The sequence below is a fragment of the Prunus avium genome, chromosome 1 (genome assembly GCF_965620075.1).
Source record: "Prunus avium chromosome 1, drPruAviu1.hap1.1, whole genome shotgun sequence".
Classification (NCBI taxonomy): domain Eukaryota; kingdom Viridiplantae; phylum Streptophyta; class Magnoliopsida; order Rosales; family Rosaceae; genus Prunus; species Prunus avium.
In genome coordinates this window covers 34,272,847-34,286,344 of record NC_142284.1, presented here as the reverse complement: position 1 = coordinate 34,286,344, position 13,498 = coordinate 34,272,847, and the positions used below count along the sequence as shown (strand labels likewise).

Sequence of the window (13,498 nt, the reverse complement as noted above, 5' to 3'; positions counted from 1 at the left end):
GGCCTTGGGTAATCTGGTGCCCCCAGTTCCCCCTTTATTAAACCGTCCTTCAGGATAGGCCGGATGTCTTCAAACTGAAACCCTTGACACGGCCTGCCTTGCCGTGCCTTATTTCGCGGCCAATCCTGCCGGGCTGTCTGAGCAACGGTCTCGGCCGTTATGGCCGAACCGGGTAGTTTTAGTGGAACGCCGTAGTTTTGGCCGAAATAATCTTGGTCGGCTGGCCATCGAGGTATGGTCACCTGGTTCTGCTGATCTATACCATGGAGGGAACCTGGGCGCGTTTGTATCGTCGTCTGACTGGCCGAATCGTGCATTTGTAATGATAGTGCAACGGTCATGCCTTTTTGCTCACTTTGTTGTGGTGACGCTTCGGTCATACTGCTCTAGCCGGACCGTGCCTGATCGGCCAAAGTATGGGTTGGGCCGAATTGCTCGGCCGTAGACACCGTAGGACTCCCCCTCAAAGCCTTGGCTAGAGCGTGGAGTGGGCTACATGCCTTCTTTGCCGGTTGGTTTGGCCCGGGGTTCGCCCTTGTAGGCTGGGCCTGCCCCCAGCTGTCGACCGGTCGTAGAGAGTGCTGGCCGTAACCTAATACCTCGGCATGGTCAGAGACGCCGAGACTGCTGTTTTTGTCACCAGGTTCGGCCCTTTCGTGCTCTCGGCCTCTTTGTCCAGCTCCAGGCGACAACGCGGGCGAGGCCGTCGGCATCTCCTCTTGGAAAAGTGTCTGCAACTCGGAGGAGAATCTGTCCATTGCGACCGCGAAGGATGTTTCTATCCTGTAGGCCTGCTTGGACATCAGGTCTTCCATCACTGCTGGTCTCTGTATGGACCTGGGCATGCGGTCCGTCGTGATTGGAACGCTAGTTTCCATCATAAGTTTTTGACAAGTATCCCACCGGGCGTGCCAAAGGTGTCTGCCATGCAAATCTCACGGCCTGGGGTTCCGGGCCGAGGGGACGTGCGTTAACACGGGGTTTCCTGCTTTTGGGTGCGGTGCGGTTGTGCGCGGGCGTGCCAGCACGGTTTTCCGTGCGTTGATGTTTTGGTGAGCGTTGGATGGGTGAATGGTGCGCCTGTTTGATCTGTCTTCTTGGTCAAACGATTGTAGCCGAGAGAGGAACTGGTGTCGGCTGTTAGGTTCACGGCATGAACTACAAGGCCGTTGAGTGATGGTGTTGGTGGTGGGTTTTGGGCGGTGCTCCGGCGCGCTGCTCAGGGAGCGACGGTCGTGTGATATATGGGGTGAGTGAGCGAACAAACAGAGATGGTGCTCCGGCGCCTTGAAAATCAAGGGTCGTATGATATATTGATGAATGGATTCTGCTTACAACCTAACACTACTCCTAGGAAAGCAAGTAAAGATATTGAAAGTGCATTACAGAAGAAAATAAGTTGCTCCGTGGGAGGCTTGTTTTGGTGTTTGAACCCTTTGAATGTAGCTTGAGTCTTGTATTTATAGGAAGAGTCCCTGGATGAGTAATCGAGGCTGAATTTACGCATAGTGGAGTCTTATTAGCGCAAGTGGGCAATCCAATCGACATTTGGGATCGTGAAGTATGGTGATGAGACCCCAGAAATCCTGGTGAATCTCGGCCGCCGCGTTTAATCGTGGGTTCTGAACCTCTGGCCGTGGAGACGCATTTATTGCTTGGATAGCTGGTGAACTAATATCTCAAGCTGTCAGAATCTTCGTGAGAATGTCCACGTCTAATCACTCTGATCTTCATCACCAAATCCTGACTTCAGTCACTTCCCACCGTCCCTCATGCATTAAATGCTACTTTGTGGCCAATGGGTTTGCTGCATTAAACAGGCACTACTTCATTAAATGAAGCCTGGGACCCTGCTGTCACGTGATGATTTGCCTTTAATGCCTTGGCCGCAAATTTGTTCGGCCTCGGCCTCGGCCTATGCTTGCGGCCGAGATGATCATGCCTTAACATTTCCTTCTTTTATTTTTAAGAAGGCGAAGTACCCTGGCGAAACGCTGCGTTTCAGCCTCTGCAAACAAGTGCCAGGGCCGAGATAAAGGGTTCCCTCGGCCAGCTCGTGGCCGTGATTTATCAGGCACAAACACTTATATGGTATCAGATTGCCTTTGATCCTCAAGTGTCTTCCCATCTCACATCCTTATTCCGTTGTGGCTTCTTCTGATGCTACCTCTGTACCCATTCCAAACACAACAACCAACTCCATTCCTATTCCTAATCAAACAATTCCAAACACAACAACCCACTCCATTCCTATTCCCAATCAAACAATTCCAATGCCCAACCCGTCTCACTTCCTTTCTCTAAAACTCACTCCCACCAATTATCTTCTTTGGACAATACAATTTGAACCTATCCTAATTTCTCATGATCTAGAAGGTCTCATAGATGGATCTGATGTTGCACCACCATCAAAAATCATTGTGGACAATAGTACTTCTCAACCCAATCCTGAATATCTCACTTGGCGCAAGCGTGACCAAATGCTTCGCAGCTGGATCATTGCCTCATTATCTAAAGATGTTCTTCCACATATAGTCAGTACTTCGACATCCTCTGAAGCTTGGACTTGTCTCAAGCAAGCTTTTGGATCCCCTACCAACACTCGTCTTCTTCAATTACATACTCAACTCCAAAACCTTCCCAAGGGTGACCTTACTGTTGCCACTTACCTTCAAAAGGCCAAGCTTCTAGCTGACCAACTTGCTGCTGCAGGAAAACCACTTGATGCTAATGAATTCAATGCTATAATCTTCCGCAATCTAGGGAGTGACTATAGTGATATGGTCACTGCCATGTCTACCAGATTGAGTCCTATCTCATATTCAGAACTTCATAGTCTTCTTGTCAGTCATGAAATTCGTCTCCAAGAACATGCCACTCACTCCACAATTCTTCCTTCTGCTAATATGGCGTACACGGGATCAAATTCCAATTCGAACAGAGGCTCCTCAAATCAGCACAACCGAAATCCCTTCAATTCAAACAATCAAGGTTCATCCAACTTCAACAACAATCGCGGCTCATCAACTTACAATAACAGGTCCACCCATCAGTTCAACCAACGATCCTTTTCTAACCCAAATAATCGTGGTTTGCTGCCAACCCCACAAAATTTCCCAAGTTTCAGTCATTCTCCTCAAAAAGCAAGATGTCAAATTTGCAATCGCACAAATCACTTGGCTGCTAATTGTCGATACAGATATGACAAGCCCAATGACGCTTCTGCTCACATTGCATCCTTTCCCACTTCAAACAGTGATTTTAATTCCGCTCACATTGCATCCTTTCCCACTTCAAACAGTGATTTTAATGCTTGGTTCCCGGATACTGGCGCCACTCACCATGTCACTCCAGATATTTCCAATCTCTCTATTGCTAATAGCTACACTGGTCCAGATCAATTGAAAGTTGGTAATGGTAATGGGTTAAGTATTTCTCATGTTGGCTCCTCTTCTTTCTCAAGTTCTACAGGCTCTTTTCACTTATCTAACATTTTACATGTCCCAGATATCACCAAACAGCTTCTTTCCGTCCATCAATTCTCAAAAGATAATAATTGTTATTTTGAATTTCACCCTTCTTTTTTTGTTGTGAAGGACCAAATAACGGGGAAACCTCTACTTCACGGGCTGAATGAAGGTGGTCTCTATAAGCTTTCCAACATTGCCATACCAAATAAAAATGACGGACCAATGGTTTTCTTAAGTGAGCGCGCCAGTCTCTCTTGTTGGCATGCACGCTTAGGTCATCCACATCCACGTGTTCTTCGTCAAGTAATAAATGGCAACAGTCTTCCTTCCCTCCCTCCCAAGAACTTGCAACCATGCACTGCTTGTTGTTTAGGAAAATTGTCCAAGTTTTCTCTTCCCCCCACTTCCTCTGTTAGCTCTAGTCCATTGGAGCTTATTTTCAGTGATGTTTGGGGCCCTTCTCCCACTCCATCCATAGATGGCCATCGCTACTTTGTTTTATTTCTTGATGATTATTCCAAATATGTATGGTTTTTCCCTCTAGTACGAAAATCTGATGTGTGTGATGTATTTTTCAAATTTCAAGCCCAAGCAGAACGTCTATTCAATACTAAAATTCGTAGTTTCCAATCAGATTGGGGAGGAGAATTTCGTAAGCTTTCTTCTCATTTTGACAAATGTGGCATTAATCATAGGATTGCTTGCCCACACACTCATGAACAAAACGGATCTGCCGAACGAAAAATTCGTCATATCACTGAAACAGGTCTCACTCTTCTTGCTCATGGATCTGTCCCTAAAAAGTATTGGCATTTTGCTTTTGATACATCAGTTTATTTGATAAATCGAATGCCTACTTCAGTTCTTCGTGGCCAATCTCCTTTCCAAATTTTGTTTAATAAGTCTCCTGATTATCGCTTTCTAAAAGTGTTTGGTTGCTTAGTTTTTCCATACCTTCGTCCTTATAATAAAAATAAATTTGATTTTCATTCTCTTCCATGTGTCTTCTTAGGATATAGTCCAAATCATCATGGTTATCGTTGCTTGAATCAACAAACTGACAGGATTTATATCTCAAGACATGCACGATTTCATGAGCATACTTTTCCATTCTCTGTCTCTCGTATGGTGCAGGTTCCAATTAATTCAAAGTCTAATTCATTTTTATTGCCTATAGAGCTACCCAGTTCAGCACGTGATATAAGGGCCTCCACACTTGGTAATCTTTCTTCTCCTATTGGTTCCCCTCCATTAAATTCTAATAATTCTCTTCCTTTAAGTGATGCTCCTATTTACTCACCGAATCTTCCCTCAAACTCAAATTCCATTTCAAATTTAAATTCTCACTCCATTGTTAATTCCCCTCCTAATAATGACAATTCAATTCTTCCCCAACATGATAATATTGCTCATAACGTTACTAATTCTAGTGGTCTAGAATCAGTTGTGCATTTGGCAGGTAATCAAAGAGGCAATCCCAGTCATGGCCGTAATGACACAAGATACAATCTTCGCCCAAAACCCCCACCAAATCCCAAGTATACTATTCCTCATGCACTTTTGACAGAAGCTACCTCTCAACATGAGCCCACATGTTTCTCTGAAGCCAATAAGCACAAGCATTGGCGAGCAGCAATGAATGATGAGCTCAATGCACTGATACATAATGGCACATGGTCTCTTGTTCCATATAATCCTTCTATGAATGTTGTTGGTTGCAAGTGGGTCTTTCGTGTCAAACGCAAGGTGGATGGTACTATAGATCGCTACAAAGCAAGGTTGGTTGCTAAGGGTTTTCATCAACAAGAGGGCGTTGATTACACTGAGACATTCAGTCCTGTTGTAAAAGCCACCACCATTCGCAGGTCTTGTCAATTGCTGTCAGCCACGGTTGGGAAACTCGTCAATTAGATGTAACTAATGCCTTTCTCCATGGCCATTTAAATGAAGAAGTGTACATGATTCAACCACCAGGTTTCGTTGATGACACCAAACCTCATAATGTTTGCAAGCTTCATCGCTCTTTATATGGCTTGAAACAAGCTCCCCGTGCTTGGTTTCAATGCCTCAGTTCATGTCTTCTTCAGCTTCAATTTGTTGGCTCAAAGGTGGATAGTTCATTATTCATTTTTAATGACAGGAGTATTATTATTTATGTTCTCATATACGTTGATGATATCATCATCACTGGAAATAACGGTGCTGCCATTAACAATGTCATCTCCACTATAAGCTTGCAATTCGCTTTGAAGGACCTAGGCAAGTTGCATTACTTTTTGGGTATTGAGGTGATCCCACAATCTGGAGGTCTTCTTCTCTCTCAACGAAAATACATCCTTGATCTTCTCAAACGATCTGATTTGGCAGACATGAAGCCCACTCATACTCCTATGGCCTCATCCACCAAGCTTAGTAAAATTGGTGGCGAACCACTTGCTAATCCACAACAATACCGAAGCATTGCAGGTGCCCTTCAATATGTAACTTTAACCCGCCCGGAACTTGCCTTCTCTGTCAACAAGGTGTGTCAATTCATGCACAACCCCACCACTGAGCATTGGACAGCAGTTAAAAGAATCCTTCGATACCTCAAGCACACTCTTTCCCATGGTCTTTTCCTAAGCAAATCTCCCTCTAATGGCATTCAAGCCTTTTGTGATGCAGATTGGGCTGGATGTCCAGATGATCGCCGATCAACTGGTGGCTATGTACTTTATCTTGGTTGTAATCTAGTATCGTGGTCTGCCAAAAAGCAACCGACTGTTGCTAGATCTTCCACCGAGGCCGAATATCGCTCCCTTGCCAATACTTCTAGTGAAATTACTTGGCTGGTTTCTTTGCTGAAAGAACTTGGCCTTACTTTATCAACACCACCTGTCTTATGGTGTGACAACTTGGGAGCAACTTACCTTTCCGCCAATCCAATTTTCCATGCTCGCACTAAACATGTCGAGATCGATTATCACTTTGTTCGTGATCAAGTCTCTGCAGGACGCCTTCATGTCAAATTCATCTCCACCAAGGATCAGCTTGCTGATATAATGACAAAGCCTTTGAGCTCTACCCGTTTCAAATTCATTCGAGACAAGTTGAGAGTTCAAGAACGCTCAACTTGAGGGGGCGTATTAGCTGTAAATATCCTACAATTACTTTTCCATCAGTTATAGAATCTCCATGATCTCAGCTGCTCCATATCCTAATCTATTTTGTAACCATCCCTTGATCACAGCCCCTCTTGATATGTAACAGCTCAATATTTGAATATTTGAAACTGTACAATCATGTGTATAAATAGAGAAGAAAACCTCAACACAGTTGTGTGAGGAAACCTGAATCTTATACCGGGGATTGGCTTCGTCAACTACAATTTAGTTCAATCTTAATTTTGCTTTTCAGTTTTTATTTTATTTCATTTTTTTTTATAATTATATACATTAATAGTTAATTTTCGTTTAAAAATAATAATAAAAAAAATATTTATTTCGTTTTTTTTAATTTATTGGAAAATTTCAGATTATTGGAATTGACTTGTGTTTCTTGTTTGTCTTGTTTATTAGGTTTGACTAAGTGTATGACTGGAAGACGCTCACAAAGTGAAGACCTCATACCGTTTGATCCTGAGATTGAGAGAACAGTTAGGAAACAAAAAGACAAATTCACTCACTCACTGGAACATCAAGAAGACGGAGGTTCTGTCGAAAATATAAACGAGAAGAGTGACAAGAACGTTGGGGAACAACAATTAGCGCAAGAGGAAGCAATGGAACGAGTACAACCTGCTCGAGCTATGAAGGAGTACTCCATCCCAACTCTTTCCAACACTCCATCGTGTATTGTAGTACCAGCAGTTGAAGCAAATTCATTTGAACTCAAGTCTGGAATGATTCACTTGTTACCATCTTTCTATGGAAAGTCGAACGAAGATCCTAACATGCATATTCGGGAATTTTTCGACATTTGTGGCACGATCAAGATCCTAAATGTCTCTGATGAAGTGGTTAGGCTGAAATTGTTCCCGTTTTCATTAAAGGATAGAGCCAAAGCTGGGCTTCACTCACTACCAACTGAATCCATTAATTCATGGGAGGGATTAGCTCAAAAATTTCTCCAGAAATTCTTCCCTTCGCAGAAAACGAATCAGCTTAGAAGAGATATCATGCATTTTAGTCAAGGAGAGCATGAGCCATTCTATGAAGCTTGGGAGAGATTTAGAGAGTTGCTGCAAAAATGCCCTCATCATGGCATTATTGATTGGATGCAGATGCACCTCTTTAATGAAGGACTTACGACTGCAAACAAACAAATGGTTGACTCTGCGTGTGGAGGTGCATTGATGGAGAAAGACACCTCAAGAAGCGTTTGATCAATTTGATTTGCTTGCTAATAATAATCAACAATGTGGTAGTGAGCGGACAAGGAAGGTAGGAGTTTATAAAGTTGACACCAACACTGCGGTTGCTGCTCAAATTTCAAGCCTTGAGAAAAAACTTGAAACTCTTATGCGTGCTGTTATTCCACCTTCCCCACATCAAGTTTGTGCCATTTGTTCTGACCCAACTCATCCAATGGAGCTTTGTCCATCTACTATGCAAGGTTCTGAGCAAGTTCGCCAAGTTAATTCGTTTCAACGACCTTGGAATGATCCATATTCGAACACCTATAATCCAGGGTGGCGTAACCACCCAAATTTTTCATGGAGCAACCAGCAACAACAAGCTAGTTCTAGGCATCCCTTCCAGCAACAAATGCAACCTTCGAGTGAACCTAAGAAACCAGCGTTGGAGGATATAATCGCTCGATTTGTGTAGACTTCTCAACAAAATCAGAATACCATGCAAGCATCCATCACTAAGTTAGAAACTCAAGTTGGTCAGCTGGCTACTATTGTGCATGAGAGGGTGCAAGGTACATTCCCAAGCCAACCTGATATTAATCCTCAAAATTCTGAGCATGCCAAGGCTATTAGAACGCTGCGGAGTGGAAAATCGTATGGTCCACAAGAGAATGATGCACCGAATGCTGGCCACACTGAAGATCATGTCAAGAAGAGTGGTGAGGAGGTGGATATTACTTCTAACAAGCCAAAAATAGTCCCACCTACATCATCTATTATAGCTGTAGCCGAGAAGCCAAAGGAAGAGAGTTACACGCCATCCTTGCCTTTCCCACAGCGTGTTCACAAGCAAAGGAAGGACCAACACATGTTTGATATTTTGGAAATTTTTAAGAAAGTGCAGATCAACATTCCCTTGCTTCAAGCAATTCAACAACTTCCCTCTTATGTAAAATTTTTGAAGGATGCATGTACAAACAAGAGGAAATTCGCAGCTCATGAAAAAGTGATGTTAACTGAAGAGTGCAGTGCGGTGTTGCTCAAGAAATTGCCTCCAAAACTAAAGGACCCAGGGAGTTTTACAATTCCTTGTATTATTGGTGATGTTCAATTTGATAAAGCATTTTTAGATTTAGGCTCAAGCATTAACCTTATGCCTTTGTCTATTTTTCAGCGATTAGGTATTGGAGAGCTCAAAAGTACTATCGTTTCTCTTCAACTTGCCGATAGATCAGTCACATATCCTAAAGGAATCATTGAAGATGTGTTGATTAGAGTGAAGCAATTTATGTTTCCAGCTGATTTCTTTGTTCTTGACATGGAGGAAGACCACGACATCCCACTCTTGCTAGGCCGGCCCTTCCTTGCTACTGCCGGTACATTGATTGATGTGCAACAAGGAACTTTAACTTTGAGAGTTCAAGGTGAATCAATTGAGTTTAAGGTGTTTAAAGATGCTAAAAAATCGGGGGACTTGGAAGAGTGCAGCCGCATAGATCTCCTTGACCCAATTGGAAATGTCAACTACTTGGAAAACACCTCTACGGATGTCTCGAAAGCCAAGTCGCCACCCCCTCCATGCATGAAATGCATGCCCACTTCTCTTGGACGTGCTGGAATTTATCAATGTTTTATCAAAAGCTTTTCCAAGATGAGCCAGCTCTTGTGGCATCTCCTTGCCAAGGATCACACCAAGACATTGCATGACAAGGCTATTGTTCACAAGGAGTTTGGACAACAGCCCAAGCACTACATGGAAGAAGTAGCATTCTTTGCTACTTCCGCACCACCATAGACATTCGAAAAGTCTAGCTCATGACTATAAAGAAGTGCTTCTTGGGAGGCAACCCAAGCATTCTCACCTTTGTTTTCATTTGTTTTTGTCTTTAGTTTCTCTGTGATTTCTCTTGCATTTTTCATGTTTTTGTTTTTGTTGTTTTTGTTAAGTTTTGCATCATCAAACATAGGATTTTGTGTTCCAAAGAAAAAATTTCGCATTTTTCTAGCCCTAGGATGTGTGCAGCACGTTTCAGATGTGTTACAGTAGTTTTTTTGGTCAATGGTTGAAGTTAAATGCCAGAAAATAGCAAAATAGCTTAGTCGGTTCTTATTTTGGTCAAAATCAAAATTTCAGCCTAATGTCATTTTTGTTGTTTTTCAAGTCAATCTGAAGCCACCGACGTGTTTAGAATGGTTATTATGATGTTTTGGATCAGGTTTGGGGGTCTTCGGTGGCCTACATTATGTTTTCGGACGATTTGAAGCTCAAAAAAGGACCTAAAATACACAAAAAAAAAAGGCAGCTGCTGTTTTGCCCAGAATTTGAAGATTTTTCGTCACTAAAGGGGTTTTAGCGACGGTGTTCATCGGATTTTTCGTCACCAAAGATGTTTTAGCAGCGGTGTTCATCGGATTTTTCGTCACCAAAGTCGGATTTCCAGATTTTTATGATTACATATCCAGCTCAAATTCGTTCCAATTTCATTCCATTCCGAGACTTTTAGGAGATATTACAGGTCTATGACATTCCAAGAAGCAAGTTGTGGGTGTTTAAGTTTGTCGCATTGTCTATTCTCTCTCACTTCGACATATTCTACGCTTTGCTCATCCATACACCTACGCAAACCCGGGAAGTTCTCACCCTCTCTCTCTCTTTAATTGATTTTGCATGACTTAGTTTTCTTTGTTTTAAACATTGAGGACAATGTTTGTTTTAAGTTGTGGGTGATTGAGTTCATTGGTTTCATAATGCATGCAGCAGTCCTCTGTCTTTGTTTTCAATTCTGTTCTTTTCTGCTGCTGTTTTTGTATTTTGGCCCGCATTATATTCTTTGTTTTTTCGTTCTGAATCCAACCGTATAAAGAACGTAAACTTTGGCCAAGTATTTTGTGAGATACGTGTAATTCTTTGCGCCTGGGTCAGAACTGCAGTTTTGTTTATTGATTTTCAATTCCTTTCAACTTTTAGTTTTTATTTTGTTGTTTGTTTTGTTTTCGTTTTGTTTTTCTCAACCAAAAAATCAAATCAAATCAAAAAATAAAAAAATTCTGAAAAATGTCATAAAACCCAAAAATATTTTCTTTTTCTTTGAGTCTTGTTTTTTTTTTAGTAGTCACTTCTCAATTCTATGATGAGATTGAATTTTATTTGCAATTAACTTTCAAGAAATGTTGAGCATGACAATAATTCTTTACATTATCTTTGTGTTAGCCTTATTTTTGTGATTAGACTTGGGAAATCCTTATGCACATAGCCACATTAATATGAGTTTCGATTGGGGATTTCACATGTTTTAAATGGCTAAATAAGAGCTAGTGTAAACTTATATAACCCTTATGTGAATTTTTGAGCCTATGCTTCTTTTCTTGAGTGTTATATGATATTCTATAATCTTCTTGTCTACAAGTCGTTGTGATCTCATTATTCTTTGTTTTGGTCAAGTACTTGAGGATGTTTAAATTGTTTGCTAGAACTACTTTCATTATCTTTTTGAGGCATACTTCGTGAACCACATAGGATTCTTGGAAGTGATATAGGCCTTGTTTCTTTCCTTTGAGCCCTTCTAGCTAACCCGTATCACTTTTATCCCTAGTTAACCCCCTTGTGCCTTTTTCGTTCTTTACCCAATTCTCCTCACCTTAATCTATCATATGTTTATCCTACACCCTTCTAAGGAGTTTTGTAGAGTATTTTCGTTGTTAAGGGAGAATTGCACAAATTATTCAATCATGTGGAAAGTAAAGGATACTATTTCAACCAAAAAACAAAAAAAAACTAATTTCGAAGCCTTTTCAACTCGAGTTATTAAGCCCTAGGAGTGTTTTACATTTAATTCCCTAAAGCTATCTAGCTTGGGAGTCATTGGCCTAACACTCGCTACATGGGTTGATTAAAAAGCTAATGGAGTTAGAAAAAAAAAAATTGTGAAAAAAAAAAGAAGAAAAATAAAATAAAATTCAAGACAGTATCAATATGAAGTTCCGTGCTCAAAGTGCAAGATTTTATAATTTTCATGGATCGCTCTATGAATTCCTTAGAATTTGTTCATCCATCTCTTTTCTTGTTTCACCCATCACCCTAAGCCCCATTACAACCTTAGTGAAAGTCCTACTTGATCCAAGGAGAAGTGTGGTTCCTCATGTGGAGAATAGGTGTGGAAGTACTATGGTCGGATGGTTTAAATATTTTCAAGTATGCGATATCTTTCCATGAGATCTTTTATCTACGTCATGTGCCTTTATTTCAATTATGTGAGTACATCCTATTGCTTTGATTCCTCTCACATATTTATGAGTGCTTTTATTGGAGTGAATATCCTTGATGAGATTTGAAGTTGAAGCTTGTTCTTATTTGGTTATTTGACTTGTGTGAAGCTTAAGTCGTGGGTTGTATTAATGTTGGCTATTTCACACACTACATCCAAGTTGTTCAATTAAAGTTTGGTTAACCCCTTTGATAATGTCTTGAGTTATTGTTGCTTATTTCTTGGAAGTTAGCTAACGGTTGGTGATTATCTCTGAGATCAATATTGGGAGTTAGTCGATCGCTTGTTTACGTTGAGTCTTTGTTCTTTTGTTTTTAGTTTTCGGTTTGTTTTGCTCGAGGACTAGCAAAATCTAAGTTGTGGGTATTTGATAAGTCCATAAAATTACATATTTATGTACTCTATATACTTAGTTTTTGTAAGAGAATTTGGTTTTAAAAGGACTTATTACTTTATTTTCTCAAATTTCAGCTTTCCAGAGCAAATAATGTGTTTTCAACAGAAATACGACTTTTTGGTGGAGTTTTAGCACAAGACCAATTGGAGATGAAAGCTAAGATCTTGAAGATGATTTTGGAATTTTTCTAGAATTTTCGGAGCAGCCAATGAGAGCAGTCTTTGAAGTTAAGTCAGCATAAGAAAAATCCCGTCAAAACTGTGCTGCTGTGGAAGAATGACCATTTGAAGACTTTCCTGATTTTTCCTCAAGGCGTGCGATATATGGATGGAAAGATAAGACAAAAATCTACAATTTACATATTTTTCCCGATTTTTCTTGGAGGAGGAACAACCCCAAACGTGCAAGCAAAGTAACTGACATGTTATCCCAGTCCAAGTAGGAAGAGGAGTCAAGTACTTACCCATTTTGGATTTATGTTTTAATTAGGTTTTTCTTTATTGTTGGGCTGCTGTAAAAGCCCAGCTAGGGTAAGAATATATGTGGGGGTGTCTTATTTAAGCATGAGAATCAACTCCTTTGGGGGGAGGACGAAAAAGACTAGGAGAAATTGGAGACGCCGGAAGAGTACCGCAATTGGCTAAGTTTTATTGTTTCTTCCTTATGTTTTTGTTTATGTCGAATTCTAAGATTATGTGTAACTAATTTTCTTTGCTAGGGCATGATGTAGCCCTAGTATGATAATCTAGTTTTCTTATTTTACCTATCTATTGATTGCCGTTTGATGTTGGATTCTTAATCACTGTGCTTAATAACTTGGTTGATTATCTTGATGCTTGATCACCATCTAGACTTTTAATTGAGTAATCATATGCAAATTAGAGTAAATACCATACTTAATTTGAGGCTTGCTTCATGTGATTAGGATTTGTAATTCGTCTAGGGTAAATACCGTACTCCTAGGGTTTACATGCTTGTTCAAGGTTTTCACTGATCTTAATGAGTTTCTATGTGTTGATATTTGACCTAAATA

At 40.8% G+C, this 13,498-nt stretch overlaps 1 protein-coding gene and 1 non-coding gene across 2 annotated transcripts; one reads left to right on the top strand and one right to left on the bottom strand.

Moving 5' to 3' along the window:
- Positions 1 to 7,608: 7,608 nt before the first annotated feature.
- On the bottom strand, positions 7,609 to 7,715 carry LOC148297712 (small nucleolar RNA R71). The gene has a single exon (XR_015833257.1). It is a non-coding gene; the product is annotated as a small nucleolar RNA R71 (small nucleolar RNA).
- Positions 7,716 to 8,302: 587 nt separating this feature from the next.
- Positions 8,303 to 9,598, top strand: LOC110763843 (uncharacterized). The gene has a single exon (XM_021966726.2). The coding sequence runs from the start codon at positions 8,303 to 8,305 to the stop codon at positions 9,596 to 9,598; it is 1,296 nt and encodes a 431-aa protein (XP_021822418.2).
- Positions 9,599 to 13,498: the final 3,900 nt, after the last annotated feature.